Consider the following 17,135-nt stretch of genomic DNA (forward strand, 5'->3'; position numbering starts at 1 on the left):
ATCTACAATAAATGAGACACTACAAGTAGATAACTATTCCCTTTAAATTTCTAAAAGTTTATATTAGGTCGGACCATATGAGATTGCGATTTTTTCAGGTTAAAACAGCTGAACGTTGGCAATTTCATATGGTTCAACTTCATAAACTCAAGTTGGCAATACGCACAAAAAGATATTATTGGGAAAATGATGGGTCACCCTAGCTGTGGGGTCACCTTATATGCAGGTGTGTACACTTCAAGGTGAAAGTGGAACATTGGAATTTTCTAACTGCGGAATCTTCAAAGTTAGGGTCATGATGATATTTAGTAGCTTTATTGAATTTTTAATTAACGGAGGACCATTTGGGGAGACAAACTGTTGGCTTTGTCAGTAGTTACTCCAATAACCCTCCTCTTTTTAGAATAATCAAGATTTTAGTTGTTTTCATTATAAACTATCATTTTTGTTCACTATTTGCCCAATTTCTTTATTAGAAGGTCTACCTTCACGTGAAGTCATGGAATACTTATTTCATGTGCTGACTAGTGACATCAGTGGCGAATCTTTTGCCTACACCTAATGCCAAAATCAGGTGGCTGATGCTCTAGGAAGGATAAGATCACAATTATTCCTTCTCAGAATTCTCCAGCCTTTATTTATCCCTCTGTCCATTGGGACCAGCCATCATTTGCAATTCTGCACAATATCACCTTGATCTCCCACAGAATCCCCTTAATAGACTCATCATTCTTACTATTTCGTGTTTATCATCACTTTATGTAAGAAAGACAAATATGTGGATATTCCAGGAGTTCCTGTAAAAGGAATTATCAAGGATACATTATGTTGACCTCCAGCTCTCATGTAAAGATCGCCCTCAGGACATTGATTCTTTCTCCTTTGAGCTTACATTAGGTCGTAGGAAGCACATCACCCATCAGTTGTCCTCTTTGCCTTGACTCTTTGGAAGCTCAGAGCCACTCTTGAGTTCATTCAATGTGGAACATTTATCACATATATTTCTTTTTTTTTAAATGAGATAATATGAATATTTATATTGATAAAAGGCATAGTCCACATAAAGTTACAAATATTGTAAATCAAACAACATAGCATTCGAAGTTAAAACTCTTAGATATATAAGAAGATATTATCAAAAATTATTACCACAACGGGGCACATTAATATAGTGCTATGCAAAAATAATAAAGTAATAAAATTCCCGGGGGGAGGGATAAATTAGGAGTTTGGGATTAACATACGCACACTGCTATATATAAAATAGATAACCAGCAAGAATCTACCGTATAGCAAAGGGAACTCTACTCAGTATTCTGTAATAACCTATATGGGAAAAGAATCTGAAAAAGAATGAATATATATCACATACATTTCTTGATCTGATTCTATCTTCCTCTTGATAATTTAACTTTTGATCTGGAATTTTATCTTGATCCCTGCAGCAACTCTTCTCTCCAAAGTTAGTTTAATTTCCAAGGGAAGGCTTGGGTCAAATCCCCACCTGTCTCTGCTTGCCTTTGTTGCCACAGACAAAACACCCAGACTTGTGCCCAATTTCTTATTTTCTTCACTTCTCAAATATTATTTTCCTGCACTTAAAGAATGCTAGCTAAAAGACAACACATGTCGTTTCTTCATTCCCAGGTCTAACAACATTTGTTGATGTCAAGTTCTTCCTAAAAGACAATTTAAATTTTTGTGCTGCAGCCCAAGTCTCTTTCTCATAAAGAAGGAATCTGGAGTGAGAAGTTACAGATTTGAGTCCTGGCTGTGTGACCCTAGACAAGTAGCTTAAAAAAAAAAATCTTTGGGTCTCGGTTTCTTCCCTCTGCAAAGTGGGAATACAGATCTTAGTTATTATAAAGAGAAAATTATGTAAAGTATATGAAAGGACTTTATGCCCTTAAACAAGTTTATGGTCAAGTTAATATTACTCAAAAGCAGGAGACATTGAAGTCCCGTATAAACATCTTTGTTTCCCTGGATATTAACAAGTTTACGGTCAAGTTAATATTACTCAAAAGCAGGAGAGATTGAAGTCCCGTATAAACATCTTTGTTTCCCTGGATATTTTGCCTCTGCCATTTTATCTTTGTGTCTCTGTATTACCCAGAGTTTCCTGGCTGTACCTCTGCCCGAGGGCTCTGAGTGGCTGCAGCCTCTGGAGAGAGGGTTCAGGACTCTGAAAGTGGCATGAGGTGCCTTGAAGAGCCACTTTGAGGAGCCCAGAACAAACCCCATTAGGACCAGGTTCATCTGGATAGTGTGAACTGCAGGGCTCATACTGGGCTCTGATAGAGCTAGATGCCCAGCGTGGAAGGACAGCCAGGTCAGGGGCTGAGGAGCTGCGGCAGCAAAGCTACAAATGCATCCTTTGCTCCAGGCTTAAGGGGGCACAGAGCCCCATCCCAGAAGCCTGAGGGCAGGACTGCAGGCAAATGCCAGCTCTACTGCAGGGCTGAGCATGAGTCAACCTGGTATTCCTCAGACAAGCTCCCGGCTGAGGTGTGCTGGGCAGGCTATTCCCACAAAGCATGTGTCAGCCAGCCGTGATCCAATTAGCCATGTGTCATCAATCATGTTCTGGTTAGACGTGGGTCAGCCTGACACGTGTCAGTCACACAGACTCATCTCCAATCCTTCAAGGCGCATGGGAGTAAAATAAACGGCAGTCACACACATGGTCACTGGGTGCATGTCTGCCAAACTCTGAGTGAGGAATGGACACCAACCACGTGGTTCCAGCAGGAGAATGTGGATGTAGAAAACTCTCCATCCTCCCCTGCTTTTCTTTCGCCCCCTTTCATTCATGGTCTGGTCCCTTCCCCTGCAGACTGTGTGTGTGTGTGTGTGTGTGTGTGTGTGCGCGCACAGAGGGGGGATGCCAAGGGGTGGGAGGCAAGCAAAGGGAGTTGCCTCTTACTCAGAGAGTGGGTTCTAAAGCCAACAGGCCACATGACAGAGACACAGAAGCCAAACCGCCTGGAGAAACTCCCCCAATCTGACACTGCCGCTTCCATCTCCCATCACTGCTACGGAGGTGTTTATTTATCCAGTTGGGCATTTGAGAAAGTAACTGGCTTGCATTTAGGGGCTATGGAGGGTGAAGAATAAGTAAAAATCTACATTAACCTCACAATCAGCGAGGCAAAATACTCACATGGTGATGGGCATGCAAGGATGGAGGGGACAGAAGACCCCAGCGTCTTCTCATCGTCACTGTCATGAAGCAAAATGGCAGCTAGAACTGCTCACACTGCTTGAATCACCTCTCTGACAGAATATAATTCAATTTAGGTGAATTAAATGCTTGTCTGACATGACTCCCTCTCATTATCGGATGAAATGCAATCTGACTCGTTTAGGCTTGGTTAGGAGGAGTGTCTTTCTGACTTTCTTTTTTTCTTTCTTCTAACTGAAACAGAGATGTGGTGGCCAGAGCACCAGCATCCATCTTGGACCATGAGGATGAAAGCCAATGGACTAAGGATGATGTAGCAGAAAGACAGAAGGTGCCTGAGTCCCTGTTAACATAGTGGAGCTGCTGTACCAGCCCTGGACTGTCCAAGTCCAGACTTCTTTCATTTGAGAGAATAAATTCCTAATTTGTTTAAGCTACTGTTGTCAATAAAAAGCAGTTAGGAATATAGTTCCTAAAAGGCACAGTCATAGTTCCATTTCATACTAGAAAAATGGAATAAATTTTGTTCTAAGTTGTTTTGGAGGCTGAGGTATATATGTTTCTTTCTTTCTTCCTCCCTCCCCCCCTCCCTCTCTCTCTCTCTCCCTTTCTTTCTTTCTTTCTTTTTCTTCCTTCCTTCCTCCCTCCCTCCTTCCCTCTTTCTTTCTTTCTTTCCTTCTTTCTTTCTTTCCTTCTTTCTTTCTTTCCTTCTTTCTTTCCTTCTTTCCTTCTTTCTTTCTTTCTTTCTTTCTTTTTCTTTCTTTCTTCTTTCTTTCTTCCTTCCTTCCTTCCTTTCTTTCTTTCTCTTCCTTCCTTTCTTCCTTCCTTCCTTCCTTCCTTCCTTCCTTCCTTCCTTTCTTTCTTTCTTTCTTTCTTTCTTTCTTTCTTTCTTTCTTTCTTTCTTTCCTTCTTTCTTCTTTCTTTCTTTCTTTCTTTCTTTCTTTCTTTCTTTCTTTCTTTCTTTCTTTCTTTCTTTCTTTCTTTCTTTCTTTCTTTCTTTCTTTCTTTCTTTCTTTTCTTTTCTTTTCTTTTCTTTCTTTTTCTCCAAAATGATAAAAGCAACATGTTTTCCTTATTTATTTATCAGGAAGCCAATTTTATCAAGAGCCAAGTTCATTGTTGAAGTGTGAGGGGCCCCTTGGGGCGTCTGTTTATCCACCTGAATTCGTTCTTCAGCTCTCCAGTGCTGGGCAATGGGAGGTGGGGGAGATGAAGAGATTACGTATGTCTCCCATAGAAGGCATCCAAGCTGACTAGTGGCCCATCTTATCCTGGAAAAAGAGCGGACATCCATTTCTGCCCTTAGTATTGGGTAGGCAGGTGTGGGGTACACCCTGAATTTGTGGAAAGACTGAGAGTAGCCCTGGAACTGGGATGTGGTGTAGATGGGCCCAGGGTCCAATCCAGTGAACAGAATTTAGCCCAGTGCCCTTAATCCTTGTTCCCAGTTGCCCCAACCTAGAAAAACACACTCCTGGGCATTTTGGGCTGGCATGTAACACTCTTCTCCAAAGGATGAATTCCTCCTCATCCTTTAGGACACGGCCCCACTGTCACTTCTGCCAGGAAAGTTCCCGTTCTCTTCCCTGTAGCCCTCATCACCAAGTTTCAGTTTATTACATTATAGAGTAATTGTTTGTTTATGTGACTCTCATTCTCATTAGTCTGAGAGCTCTGTGAGGGGAACAGGAACAAAGGTTCACACAATTGTGTATCCTCCGTGTCCGGCTAGTCAGCCTAAATTGTTCAGGAAATATATGCAGAACGAATGAAATCCCATTGATTCCTATATTTTTTGTATTTCATCTAGTAGTTTCTTCACCACATGTGAGGAGCAGACCTCCTAACTTCCTTCTCGTTCCTGGGAGATGTAATGTCGTCGCACCTGCAGTGTCTGATAAACAAGCTGAGCTTTATGCAACAGGTGGTGAGATTTGTAATAAGGGGAAGGAACTCCCCGTCCTTTTTCATGAAGTCCTCACTGACTGTGTTGTTTCCTCCCTTACACCACCCTCCCCCCTGCATTTGCTCCAATTATTGCCCTGGACTTATTTGCTCACATCTCTCTTGTGTGAGTTACTCCAGGACAGTGTCCATACTGCAGCCATTAAGGGTGTGGCCTTGACACATATATACAGTGGAATATTACTCAGCCAGAAAAAGAAATAAAATTCAGTTATTTGTAGTGAGGTGGATGGACCTAGAGTCTGTCATGCAGAGTGAAGTAAGTTAGAAAGAGAAAAACAAATACCGCATGCTCACACATACACATAGAGTCTAAAAAAATGGTTCTGATGAACCTAGGGGCAGAGCAGGAATAAAGACGCAGACGTAGACAATGGACTTGAGGACATAGGGAGGGGGAAGGGAAAGCTGGGACTAATTGAGAGAGTGGCATGGACATATATACACTACCAAAGGTAAAATAGGTAGCTAGTGGGAAGCAGCTGCATCGCATGGGGAGATCAACTCGGTGTTTTGTGACCACCTAGAGGGGTGGGATAGGGAGGGTGGGAGGGAGGGAGACGCAAGAGGGAGGGGATATGGGGATATATGTATACGTATAGTTGATTCACCTTGTTATACAGCAGAAACTAACACACCATTGTAAAGCAATTATACTCCAATAAAGAGGTTAAAAAAGGGAGGGAGGGGGTGTGACCTTGAGAGGAACGCCTGGTCTGGATCCTGGCTCTGCTACTTGTGTGAACTTGATTTCTCCACTTTTTTCAGCCTCAGTTTCCTCACCTCAAAAATAGGGGTGATATCAGTGACCACTTTAGAATGTGATTCTCAACCCTTCACATGGATTAACTTGACATGGATTAACTTGTCTAATCCTCATAAAGCCACTACGATGTTGGCACTGTTACTAGCACCCCTGTTTTACAGATGAGGAAACTGAGGCACAGAGAGCATAAAATAACTGGCCCAAGATCCCAGAGTAAGAGAGCAGTGAGTTGAGTCAGAACTCAGGCAGCCCATGTTTGTAACCACCACACCCGTCTGCCCTGTGTTCACTGGACTTTGAAACAGGACTTGCTTTGTAGGGTTGATAAGATATGGAAAGCCCAACAGCCGACACAGAAAAAGCATTCAACAAAGGTTGTCTGTTGTGACCTCCATACTCTCCTTTTGCAAACACTCAGTAAACGTTGACTAGTTTTGAGTGTTAATAAGTGTGTATGAGGATATAGGAAAGAGACAGACACACACATACGAGAAGACACAAACCCACACGTAAGCATGCATCCTCAGACACGTGTGCACAGACCAGAGGGACTGAATGTGGAGTGTGGGGAGCCACTACGCATCACGACACCAGTGGGGATGGAGGAGCGCCTCAAAGACAGGGCAGGAAGCTGGGAGGACAGAAAGCATCCTGGATGTCTCAGTGCTACTTTCAGGTGCATTCAGGGCCAGGGAATCTCAGTGAATGGGAGGAATGGCCGTCAGGACTGCCACGCGTGATGGTGCCGTCTGTGCCCTACACAAAGATGTCAGCTGGGAGTGGCAGGGGGCGTGGAGGCTGATGTCCAACCTGCACTCTGTTTGCTATAGTGTGTCCCCCAAAGGCTGTGTGCATACCAAAGGGGCACCCTTTCTATTTATCTGCCAAGAGGGAGTGCCTTTTCCTAACCCTCACAATGGTGCTGTATAGGCTAATAATGGCAGTAAAGACCCCAAGAGACCTAAGAGATCCCAGGCAGAAGGTAGAGCTATGGACAGCATCCTTTCTTGGGGTTAAGCAGTGGGGTTATGCGTTCAGGGTACAGAACCCCAGTAGTTCATTCATTTACTCAAATAATAATTAAGTACCTACTGTACCCTGGGCACTGTGCTGAGGAAGATGGACATGGTCTCTTCTTTCCTGGAGCTTCCAGACCCAGGGGGGAGAAAGGTATCAACCAGTAAACTCACATATAATGCCAGATAGCAGTAAGTCCATAACGGAAGGAAAACAGAATCACAAGACTGAGAATGACAGGGGGAAGGGAGGACAACTCTAGGTAGATATTTGAGCTGAGAACTGGACGATGAGAAGGAGCCAGCCATGCTATCTCGAGGATCAGCTCTTTAGGAAGAATAAACTGCTTTTGGAGTTCAGGGTAAGATCAGAGTAGTAGGTATGGCAAACGGTCAGAACCAAAGAAAACCTAGAAGAAGACTGGACCCAAGGTCTAGGCCAGCAGGAGCAGAACACTGGGACAATTTTGGCCTGGGGGCAGTAAGGACACCAGGGAATTTGCCACCCAAACTGGGGCCCTGCTGAGTGTGGAAGGGGCAGTGTCAATAATTTCTCCAGGACATCAGCTATACACTGGATCTGTCCTGGGAAAACCAGGGTGAGTGATCATGCTGCCCTGGGCGTAATGGGTATTGAGTTTATTGGGCCGAAATCTTTGCAGCTCATCAGTTTAGAGTCAGCCACTTGCTCCTGGGTTGTGAGAGTAACTTAATTCCTAGGCACATTGGAAGAGATAGGATGGAGGAAACTGCTACGAGCTTGGTTCTGTTAGAGCTGCGGTGGATCTAAGCTGACAGGAGTGGTGGATTCCACTGCCAGGAACCGAATAAGTGAAAATAAAGGGAATACAAGTGAGCACCTACTGTGTGTCAGGCGCGTACTTTCTCACCTTAGACTCACAACAAACCCCTTATCGTAGGTACAATTTCTGTCCCAGTTTACTAAGGATAAAACTAGCTCTAAGAAGTTGACAATCTGACCAAGATCATATAGGTAGGGAAGAGCAGAGGTAGGATTCAAACTCAGACCTACTGGGCTCCCAATGATATATTGTCTTTAGACAGAGGCAGGGAAAGCAAGGCTGACACAGGTGTAGGCACATTCGGATAGGCTCAGAGAAACACACAGAGCGACACTCAGACGCAAGAGATCCAGACGCAGCTGGAAGCTTTGATGCGTGGATAGGGTTCTGTGCCCCGTACAGCTAGGTGTCCCCCAATATCTGCTCTCTCCTGCTTCTATAGAAGACCCCAGTTTTAGCCGAGCCCTGTGCCACCAAAATGACAGATTATATTTCCTTACTCCCCTCGCATCTAAGAGTTCTACCCAAGGTGATGAGAGCGAAAAGAGTACCACTATCCTCGCACAAGCTTAGGGGGCGCTGTTCACAATACGAGGAACATGTGAGTAAAAAGGACGTTGCAGCCTTGACTGGCAGAGGTTTGTTCTGCCCATTCTCCCTTTTGCTCCCAGGAGACTGAATATTTGAAAGGAAAGCGGCCAGACCATATATGACAACAGAGCTCTGACCCATACCCCTGGAGCAACTGGCCTGGAACGGTCAGGACCTGCTCGGTGACTGCCAGCTGTCCTACTTTAATGTCCCTGCTTCTAACTGAGGCCCCACCAGAGAAAGTCAAGTATGCCCATAAAACACTCACATAGGATGCCCGCTTCTAGTTAGCCCACCTCCAGCTTCGCGGAGCCAATAGCCACCTTCAGGGCACACCTGAAGAGTCAGGAGGCTCTGCGGGTTCTCTTTCAGGCAATCTCCACTGATTTCTACACTCCCTGCTGGTGAGTGTGGAATGAGCCTTCGTGAACTGTGAGCTCCAGGATGGAAGGAACCTGATTCTCCGGTAGTTTGGAATCACCGTGCACCCTGGACTGTGAGTGAGAGAGGAAAACGATTCACACACACACACACACACACACACACACACACACACTCAGGCCCGGAGGAGGCTTTTTTGTCTCGGATTGAATAGTCAGACCTCATCTATTTAAACCACACTAATTTGGAACTTGTGCAAGTTTGCCCTTGGGCAGCCTGGGAGAAAGTGTACTTTTGCACTGGATTAAAAATCAGAGGTTGCTGAGCAGACTCACGTATACACCTGATTTCACTCGTTTAGGATTTTTAAGGTACTTTAGCGTCTTCATTTGCATACGATGATTGATATGCTAATTACAATAGACTCTGACCTATTTATTAATACTTAGAGGCTACTTAGTCTGGGAGGTCTGTGAATACTAATAATGCAAGGGAATAAAGCTGCATTAATTCTGACCGGATTCTCCCTCATCAGGATAAACAACCGAATTTCACTGCCTCTTTCTTGGGTTTTTCCTTTGTGTCCCAATGTAATTCTATCACCCTCTGGATACAGCCTTGGCCACCGTGTGGCCCGGGATCACAGGACACCAAATACTTTTGGATGGGGAATTTATAAGGGCAATTCATTAATGTCCACATACAACTCATCCTTCTTCTGATCACCAGAGATTCAGGGCTCAGCTTCTGGGTGGTAGCAGCTCCCATTGGCCTCTGTGTCCCTTCTCCATGCCCATGGGGGATGCCCAGAGGGGGCAGGCTCCCAGAACCGGATTCTTGGTACCATGTTCTCAGTCATTTGATCTCCTGAGATGCTTGGGGTGGAAAGATGGGCTAAGACCCAGAGCTAATATCTTATGTTTGTAAGTCTTGTAATCCAGACTCTTATTTCCAGGAAGCTTCCATGACGCCTGACAGAGCAGACAAAGGCAAAATGGCCCCTGGAGGTTCAGCAATCCTTCCCAGCTACCTGTGTGTCCTGTGGAGCTACCTGGGAAGTGTCCCAGAAGTGCAGTTCCATGGGGCATTCCTGTCCATGCCACCAGACCTCCAACATCCATCCACACACTCACACCTTCATCCATCAAACACTTGCTGTGTGCCTACGACAGGCCAGCAAGATACAATCTTGACTCTTAGGGAGTTCACGGTCTATGGTCAAGACAGGCATTTACACAAACGATACTCTAGTGTGATAAAAGCTGGAACTGAGATGCATACAAACTACCAAGTGCAGAAGAGTGAGCGGATAACTCAGCTTGATTGGGGAAGGTTTCACAAATATCAAGGCAGCGACAGCTGAGTGAAGTCTTACAGGAGCAGGGGTTTCCATTAGCTGGAGACACACGGGGGAAAGCATTCCAAGCAAGGCATGGAGACAGAAAAGGATCAAGAAAAGACACGTAGTTCTGTAAGGCTGGGTGAGGGAGGAGACGTGGCTAATCCCCAAACCGACATTGGGGTTGTTTTGGGCACCACGCTGGAGGATTCGGACTTCATTCTGAGGCCACGGTACACACTCAAAGCAGGGCTGTGAACGCAAATGCCTACAGGGTCAGGCAGATGGTGAGGGGGGCCAGGTGGGAACTGAAACACCGAGGAGTGCAGGTCCCATCCAAAGGTGACGGCCATTGTGGCCATGCTGGAGCACAGGCTCAGTGTGGCCAAGTCTCTATGTCATACTGACTGAAGTAAGTCAGACAGAGAAAGACAGATATCATATGATATTGCTTATATGTGGAATCTAAAAAACTAGCACAAATGAACGTTTTTACAAAACAGGAATAGAGTCACAGATGTAGAAAACAAACTTATGGTGAGCAGCGGGGAGCGGAGGAGGGATAAATTGGGAGATTGGGATTGACATATACACACTACTATGTATAAAATAAATTAACTAATAAGGACCTACTGTATAGCCCAGGGAACTCTACTCAATACTCTGTAATGACCTATACGGGAAAAGAATGTAAACAGAGTGGCTATATGTATACGTATAACTGATTCACTTTACCGTACAGCAGAAACTCACACAACAATGTAAATCAACTATACTCTAATAAAAATTTTGAAAATAGAAGCTGGAAATCCATATTTTTATATGAACACTCCCGAGTTTTAAATGTTGGAAATTATTTCAAAACATCATGCTGGCCAAGCGGAAACATGTCCGATGTCCTATCAGCCTCTGGTTTGGCTTCACTTCAGATGTAAAGCTTCAACAGAGAGCTGACACCGTCAGACTATGTTTCAGAAAGAGGATGTCCCCACTGACCGCCCCAGGCTCTGCCAGCAAGAACCTCTTCTTCTCCCTCCTCCACCCCCTTGCTTCTTCCTTCGCTGCCCTCCCAGACCGTCCCCAGCGCAGCCCCATCTTGCTTGGAGGAGCTGGGTGAATGCGCCGTGCTCCAGGCCTGACAGAGAAAGCCCAGCCACGAGGACACGAGAGAGCCGTATTTATTTCACATGGACAAGCGTGGTTCTGTCGCATGCTGAACATGAAAGCTCGTGTGAGGAAAGTACCCGTAACAGCAGAATTATGTGCCTTTGCCCACAGGGAGCAGGGAGAGTCACAGAGCGGTTTTCAAAGACAGTTCAAGCAGAGTTGAGACCACAGGCTTTGAACTCACTGGTTTATTTCATCAGCAAAGGGTCTGTCTCCTAGGAGTGGCCAGGGGGACACTTCCAGCTCTGTAATCTCGCCACGAGCTGCTAAGGTCAGGAGGACGAGGCTGGTCCCCCATCCATCACCCAGGGTGCCTTGGAGACTTAAGCTGAGAGGGGAGGTACATGCCGCTCGAAATTAACAAACCCACTCCAGGGTGGACGGTGACAGGGACAGACTGCTGTGTTCATAGCAACAGACCATCATCCCTTATAATATGTATCATAATTGGAAGATGCACTCCCACTCTTCCTAAAGCAATTTCCCAAGGCCTCTTAAGGGCTGAAGGGAAACCATTCAGAATTGACCAGACATGTCAGAAGCAGATCAGCTTTGCATGGACAGACTGGGAGGGCTAGTGTCAGGGACCCCCCTGGTCTCTTGGCCTTAGCTGGGCTCCCGGGTTCCAGGATGATGAAATCTGAGATGGGAACAGGGGTTGGAGCCTGGGTTCCCTGGGGGAAGAGGGTCAAGGGCTCTCAGGGCAAACCTCACGGAAGAGACAAGTGGAAGAGCCCTGGCATCTCGATGGCTCACTCCCACCTGAAGTCCTGCCCAACAGTTTCATAAAATTTAATATTATAAGGTCTATAAAATTCCCGGAGCTGGTCTATCACTTCCGGATCGATCTGTACATGAGTTCTGCCTTTCGATTTGCCCAGGCATCGAGGCAGGAGGCTCGATTCTGTTTTTTTCAAGCAAGGGAATCCTTTGGTCTTGTTGAAGTAGAAGTGCTTGTCCGTGATGAGCCTCTTAATGCCCAGGAAGTCCTGGACCCGCCCCATCTCGCCGGCTGGGTCAGTGATGAGCCGCTCGCCGCTGACGAAGTGGATCTGGGCCAGCGGGAAGTAGCGCAGCCAGCTCTCCAGGTGCAGCGCGTACATGCCTATGCGGATGGCGTTCCAGGACACATCCACCAGGCCCAGGGTGCGGTTGCGGAAGGAGAGGCCCTCGAAGGTGGGGATGTCCGGCTTCTTGGAGAGCGTCTGCGTGTAATCGGAGATGGCGCGGGTCACGGGGTTCCGCACGACCACTATCAGCTTGGTGTCTCGGGACATGTTGAATATCCGGCGAGGGGCCTCTTGAGTGACGAAGTAGCTGGGGGTCTTCTCCAGCGTGATCTGGCTCTCGAGGGTCCGGGGCATCAGGCTCCTGCGGGGCAGAAACGCACATGATCAGCCGGGGCTCTGTTGGGGGCCTGGCGATCACTTCCTTCCGCCCAGCTCCCTAGTGAAGCACCCGCCCCCTCAGCAACGGGACATTTGAGGCTCACCTGCTCTCATCTGATGAAGAACCCACTTTAACTCTTGTTGACTTTGTTTTTTAGGTCTTTAACAGTTTGCTTTAAGACAAGAACCAACCTAAATGTCCATCCGTGTGAAATAAATAAATTGATGGAATAGCCGATTAATAGAGTTAGGTAGATCTGCGTGTACTCTTATGGAATGATTTCCAAGATTTAGTGCTTAAATGCAAAAAAGCAAGATACAACTTGTTTATCTCAGGAAAGATACCAAGAAACCAATCAAATAATTGCTTCTGGGGAGGGGACTTGAATGGGAGCAGAGCCAGGAGGTCAGGGATAAATGAGAATTAGTTTGTATTGTGTAATCTTTTACGCTGCTTGAAATTTTTATTGTGTTTATTACATATTAAAAAAAACAAAGGAAGCCACCGAATATTGTTCTGGCAAAAGATACTTCTCTAAATATATTAAGAAAATCTTTTGGGGGGAGGAAAGGCATGCTTTGTAGGAATAACATGTGTTTTAGAAATGAGTGCTGATGTCTTTCCCTCCTTGGTATAAGACTGAAGAAGCACAGAACTGCAGGCTGGTTGGGACCTCAGTCGGAAGCCCTAATGCAACCTCTTGCTCCCTTACTTTTTAATTTCCTGGTTTGCTTAAGGTTTAAGGGAGGATGGTGGGACACGCTGATGTCTCCTTCTCAGGTGTGTCTCTTTCAGGCCCTTGTGAAGGAGAACACCTCTGGCTTCCAGTCGCTACAGTTTTCTTAAATAAAATAAAAATTTTGTTTTTATTTTTGGCTGCGTTGGGTCTTCGTTGCTGGGCGCGGGCTTTGTCTAGTTGCAGTGCGCGGGCTTCTGATTGCGGTGGCTTCTCTTGTTGCAGAGCACGGGCTCTAGGTGCACGGACTTCAGTAGTTGTGGCTCGCAGGCTCTAGAGCACAGGCTTAGAGCACAGGCTCAGTAGTTGTGGTGCGCGGGCTTAGTTGCTCTGCGACATGTGGGATCTTCCCGAACCAGGGATCAAACCCGCATCCCCTGCATTGGCAGGTGGATTCTGAACCACTGCGCCACCAGGGAAGTCTGCTACTTCTTTCTGAAGGTTGTGTTTTACCCTTAACCAGTTTTTCTTAATCCTGGCTGTTCATTAGATCACCCAAGAAAGTTAAAAAAAAACCCCACAAATGTCTGAGCCCCATCCTAGACCAACTGATTAAAAATATTTGGGGGTGGGTTCCTTTCTGAAGCTCCTCAGATGATTCTAATGTGAAGGTACGGGTGAGAACCACCAACACAGCATCCTTCCCCCACTCTTAACACTACAGCTTCCCAACGCCCACAGAATGCATCTTCACAGTCCTCTGGAATAGAGGTGCCTGGTACCTGGTCTTCTTCATCCCAGCCCCTATCGTCATCTCTCTTCAGTAATCTGGTCTTACAGTTCTTTGACCAAATATCTCCTTTTTCTCTTCCTTTTAGCAACTCTTTCTCATGGCCATACCATAGGTCTTGTCCTCGGAATTGCCCTAATTCTGAAAAGATTCACACTGAAATTCCACTCTAGGACGATGTTGTGGGTTGAATGGTGATCCTCCACCCAGAACCTATGAATGTGACCTTATTTGGAAAAAGAGTCTTTGCAGATGGAAGTACGTTAAGGATCTCAAGATGAGGTCATCCTGGATTAGGGTTCCTTGTAAGGAATATCCTTAGAAAAGAAGAGAAGGAGAGAAGAGATACACAGAGAAGGAGGCAATGTGGCGATGAAGACAGAGCATGTAATGATACGTCTACAAGCGAAGAAATGACAAGCGCAGTTGGCAGCCACCAGAAGCCAGGAGAGAAGCACGGAGCAGATTCTTCCTCAGAGCCTCCGGGAGGAACCAACCCTGCTGACAGTTTGGTGTCAGAATTCTGGCCTCTAAAACTGTGAAGGAATAAATCTCCATTGTTTTAAGACATCCATTTTGTGGTCATTTGTTATGGCGGCCACAGGATACACACACAGACTACAACCTTCTTTCTTTCTACCTTTACCACGGTTTCGGATTCATTGTATTGATACCCGATCTTCAGATTCATCTGTGATATTCTTGATTTCACTTTCTTCTAAACCTTCTCTGGACCCAGTGAACAATCATTTCAATAGCATCATCTTCACATCTAACCCTAACCCTAACCCTAACCACCATCGCCATCATCATCAACATTAATTTCTTTGTAATACTTGCTCTTCCAATCTCTAATAATGCGTCTTGCCAGCTTTTCTTTCTAATTCCGTCTTTGTGTTGTCAAACAGCAGTAGAGAAAATTGCTGATCCTGACAGAGGATTGCTTCTCCTTTATATATTTATTAATTCTAGCTTAAATTGAGCCCTCAACACTGCTCAATAATCTTTTATGTTTGTCTTTACAGTGCCCCCATCATTCCTCATAGTAAGTGTTCCAAATTCTCACCATAAACTCTCAGCCATGCTCAACCACCCTAACACACAACTAGTCTCCCACTACTCTAGAAAAGGATAAGCTGCCACCCCTCCACTCCTTCAGTCTTCCTCTCCTTCACCTTGAAAGTGACTATTATCCATCCTGAACCCCTCCCACTAATCTCAGAAGACAAGGTAGGCAAGGGCTCACCTGCCCACCTGTGCTGTCAGATCCCTTCCCCTACTGCCTTCCCTGCAAATCTACCCATTATCCCCTTGAATCTTCAAATTCTCTTTGCAGCTGATAAGCTGATACGACTGATAATTTGCTTCTAGGCCCAGAGTCTATAACGCACCCTCATGGCTTGAAACTTTGAAAGTATTTATTAATACTGAGAAGGCCATTTTCTAAGTTGGATATCATTCTTGGCAAATAATCACAGGTGTACTTGAATAGAATTCTTTGGCTGGATTTTCTTAGACATCTGCCTGTAATATTTTACGACCTTGGCATACATTGTAATGAGGTTTTGGCCTTTATGACAAGAGTAGATGAAATTACATATATGTGACAGTGCATTTAAACTTAAGGACTTTCCAAACTTCATGGGGGTTATTGATATCAGCACACAAAAAGTTGACCTGATAAGCCATGAAACAGATTTCTTCACAATATCCTTTTTTAAAAAAGATTTATTTATTATTTAATTATTTATTTTATTTATTTTTGGCCGCGTCAGGTCTTAGTTGCAGCACGCGGGATCTTCACTGAGGCATGCGGGATCTTTTGTTGCGGTGCGCAGGCTTCTCTCTAGTTGTGGCACGCGAGCTTCTCTCTAGTTGCGGTGCACAGGGCGCATGGGCTCTGTAGTTGTGGCACACAGGCTTAGTTGCCCCATGGCATGTGGGATCTTAGTTCCCTGACCAGGGGTCGAACCCAAGTGCCCTGAATTGTAAGGCAGATTCTTTACCACTGGACCATTAAGGAAGTCCCTCTTTGCAACTTCCTTTAATACGCTAAAGAACATCCAAGAGAGGAGTTGAAGGTGCAGCATTTCCAAAGCTTATGTGACCAAGGAGCTGTGAACTTTTGCCAGGAGCACCAATTGACACACCTTTTTGTTACCAGTTTGGGAAATTCTGACCAATTCCAGTGATCTTCATTCCCCCAGCTGTGCACTGAAGTGACGTTCCACCCTTCTAATTCCTAATTGGCATATCAGCTACAAAACCAAATTACAGATACGAAGGAAGATACAAACACCAGACTGTAAACAACATGACACCAAGGTCATCACATCGTGAGTCAAACGTGTACTCCAATCTATCCCACCAAAGGACACCCCTATATATTTATTTCTCATTCGGTCACTGGAATAGAGCACAGGAGGCCTGTGGGATGATAATGTACAAGGAGACCATCTGGACACACACCTCCCTGCTCTGTGGTGGGAAGGGGCCATCAGGCTTTTCCTTAGGCTCATTTTTCCTCCGCATGTCATTGTTCAAATTTTGCTGATTTGTTTCCAGCTGCTAACAAACAGCTGAACTTTTCTCTCACCCTGTAACCCTTTTAAGCTTCAGCGTCCTTTTCTGTGTAGCTCTGCAAAAATTGCTGAAAGAATGGTCTAGCACTCGTCATTTGGACTTACCTCCCATCTGTTATTTTAACCTGCTAAGCAACAATTTCCACCACATCTGGTAGCAGCTCCCAGATTTTTTTAAGGAACCACCACTCCTGCTTTAGATAAAATCTTAGCAGCCCAAGGGGAGGGTGCAGGACTGAAGTTAGGCTAATTAGTGCCAATTGTGTCATAAAGACAAAAATGTATCATAAAGACTGAAAGTGGACTGAATCTTCCAACCAGACACAGGAGCAGGGAAGAGCCTCCCTATCGGTTTCTTTTACCAAATCCCTTCAGCTCTCTGGGTTCTTGCCCTTTCTGAGACCTGCTTTTCCCACTCTCCTCTGTATTCCGTGAGTTACTGCACATCCTTCTAATTTGTTTGTTTCTGGACTACTTTAAGTTAGA

The 17,135-nt window shown here is 45.4% G+C and overlaps 1 protein-coding gene across 1 annotated transcript in view; it reads right to left on the bottom strand.

The window, feature by feature from the left end:
- Positions 1-11,213: 11,213 nt before the first annotated feature.
- HS3ST2 (heparan sulfate-glucosamine 3-sulfotransferase 2) overlaps positions 11,214-17,135 on the bottom strand; it is a 92,610-nt gene continuing 86,688 nt past the window's right edge. The window contains exon 2 of the mRNA XM_030872121.2: positions 11,214-12,583. Coding sequence (XP_030727981.1) covers positions 11,965-12,583 — 619 coding nt within the window. The 3' untranslated portion in view covers positions 11,214-11,964. The remainder of the gene's footprint in view (positions 12,584-17,135) is intronic.

The sequence above is a fragment of the Globicephala melas genome, chromosome 15 (assembly GCF_963455315.2).
Source record: "Globicephala melas chromosome 15, mGloMel1.2, whole genome shotgun sequence".
In the NCBI taxonomy this organism is placed as follows: Eukaryota; Metazoa; Chordata; class Mammalia; order Artiodactyla; family Delphinidae; genus Globicephala; species Globicephala melas.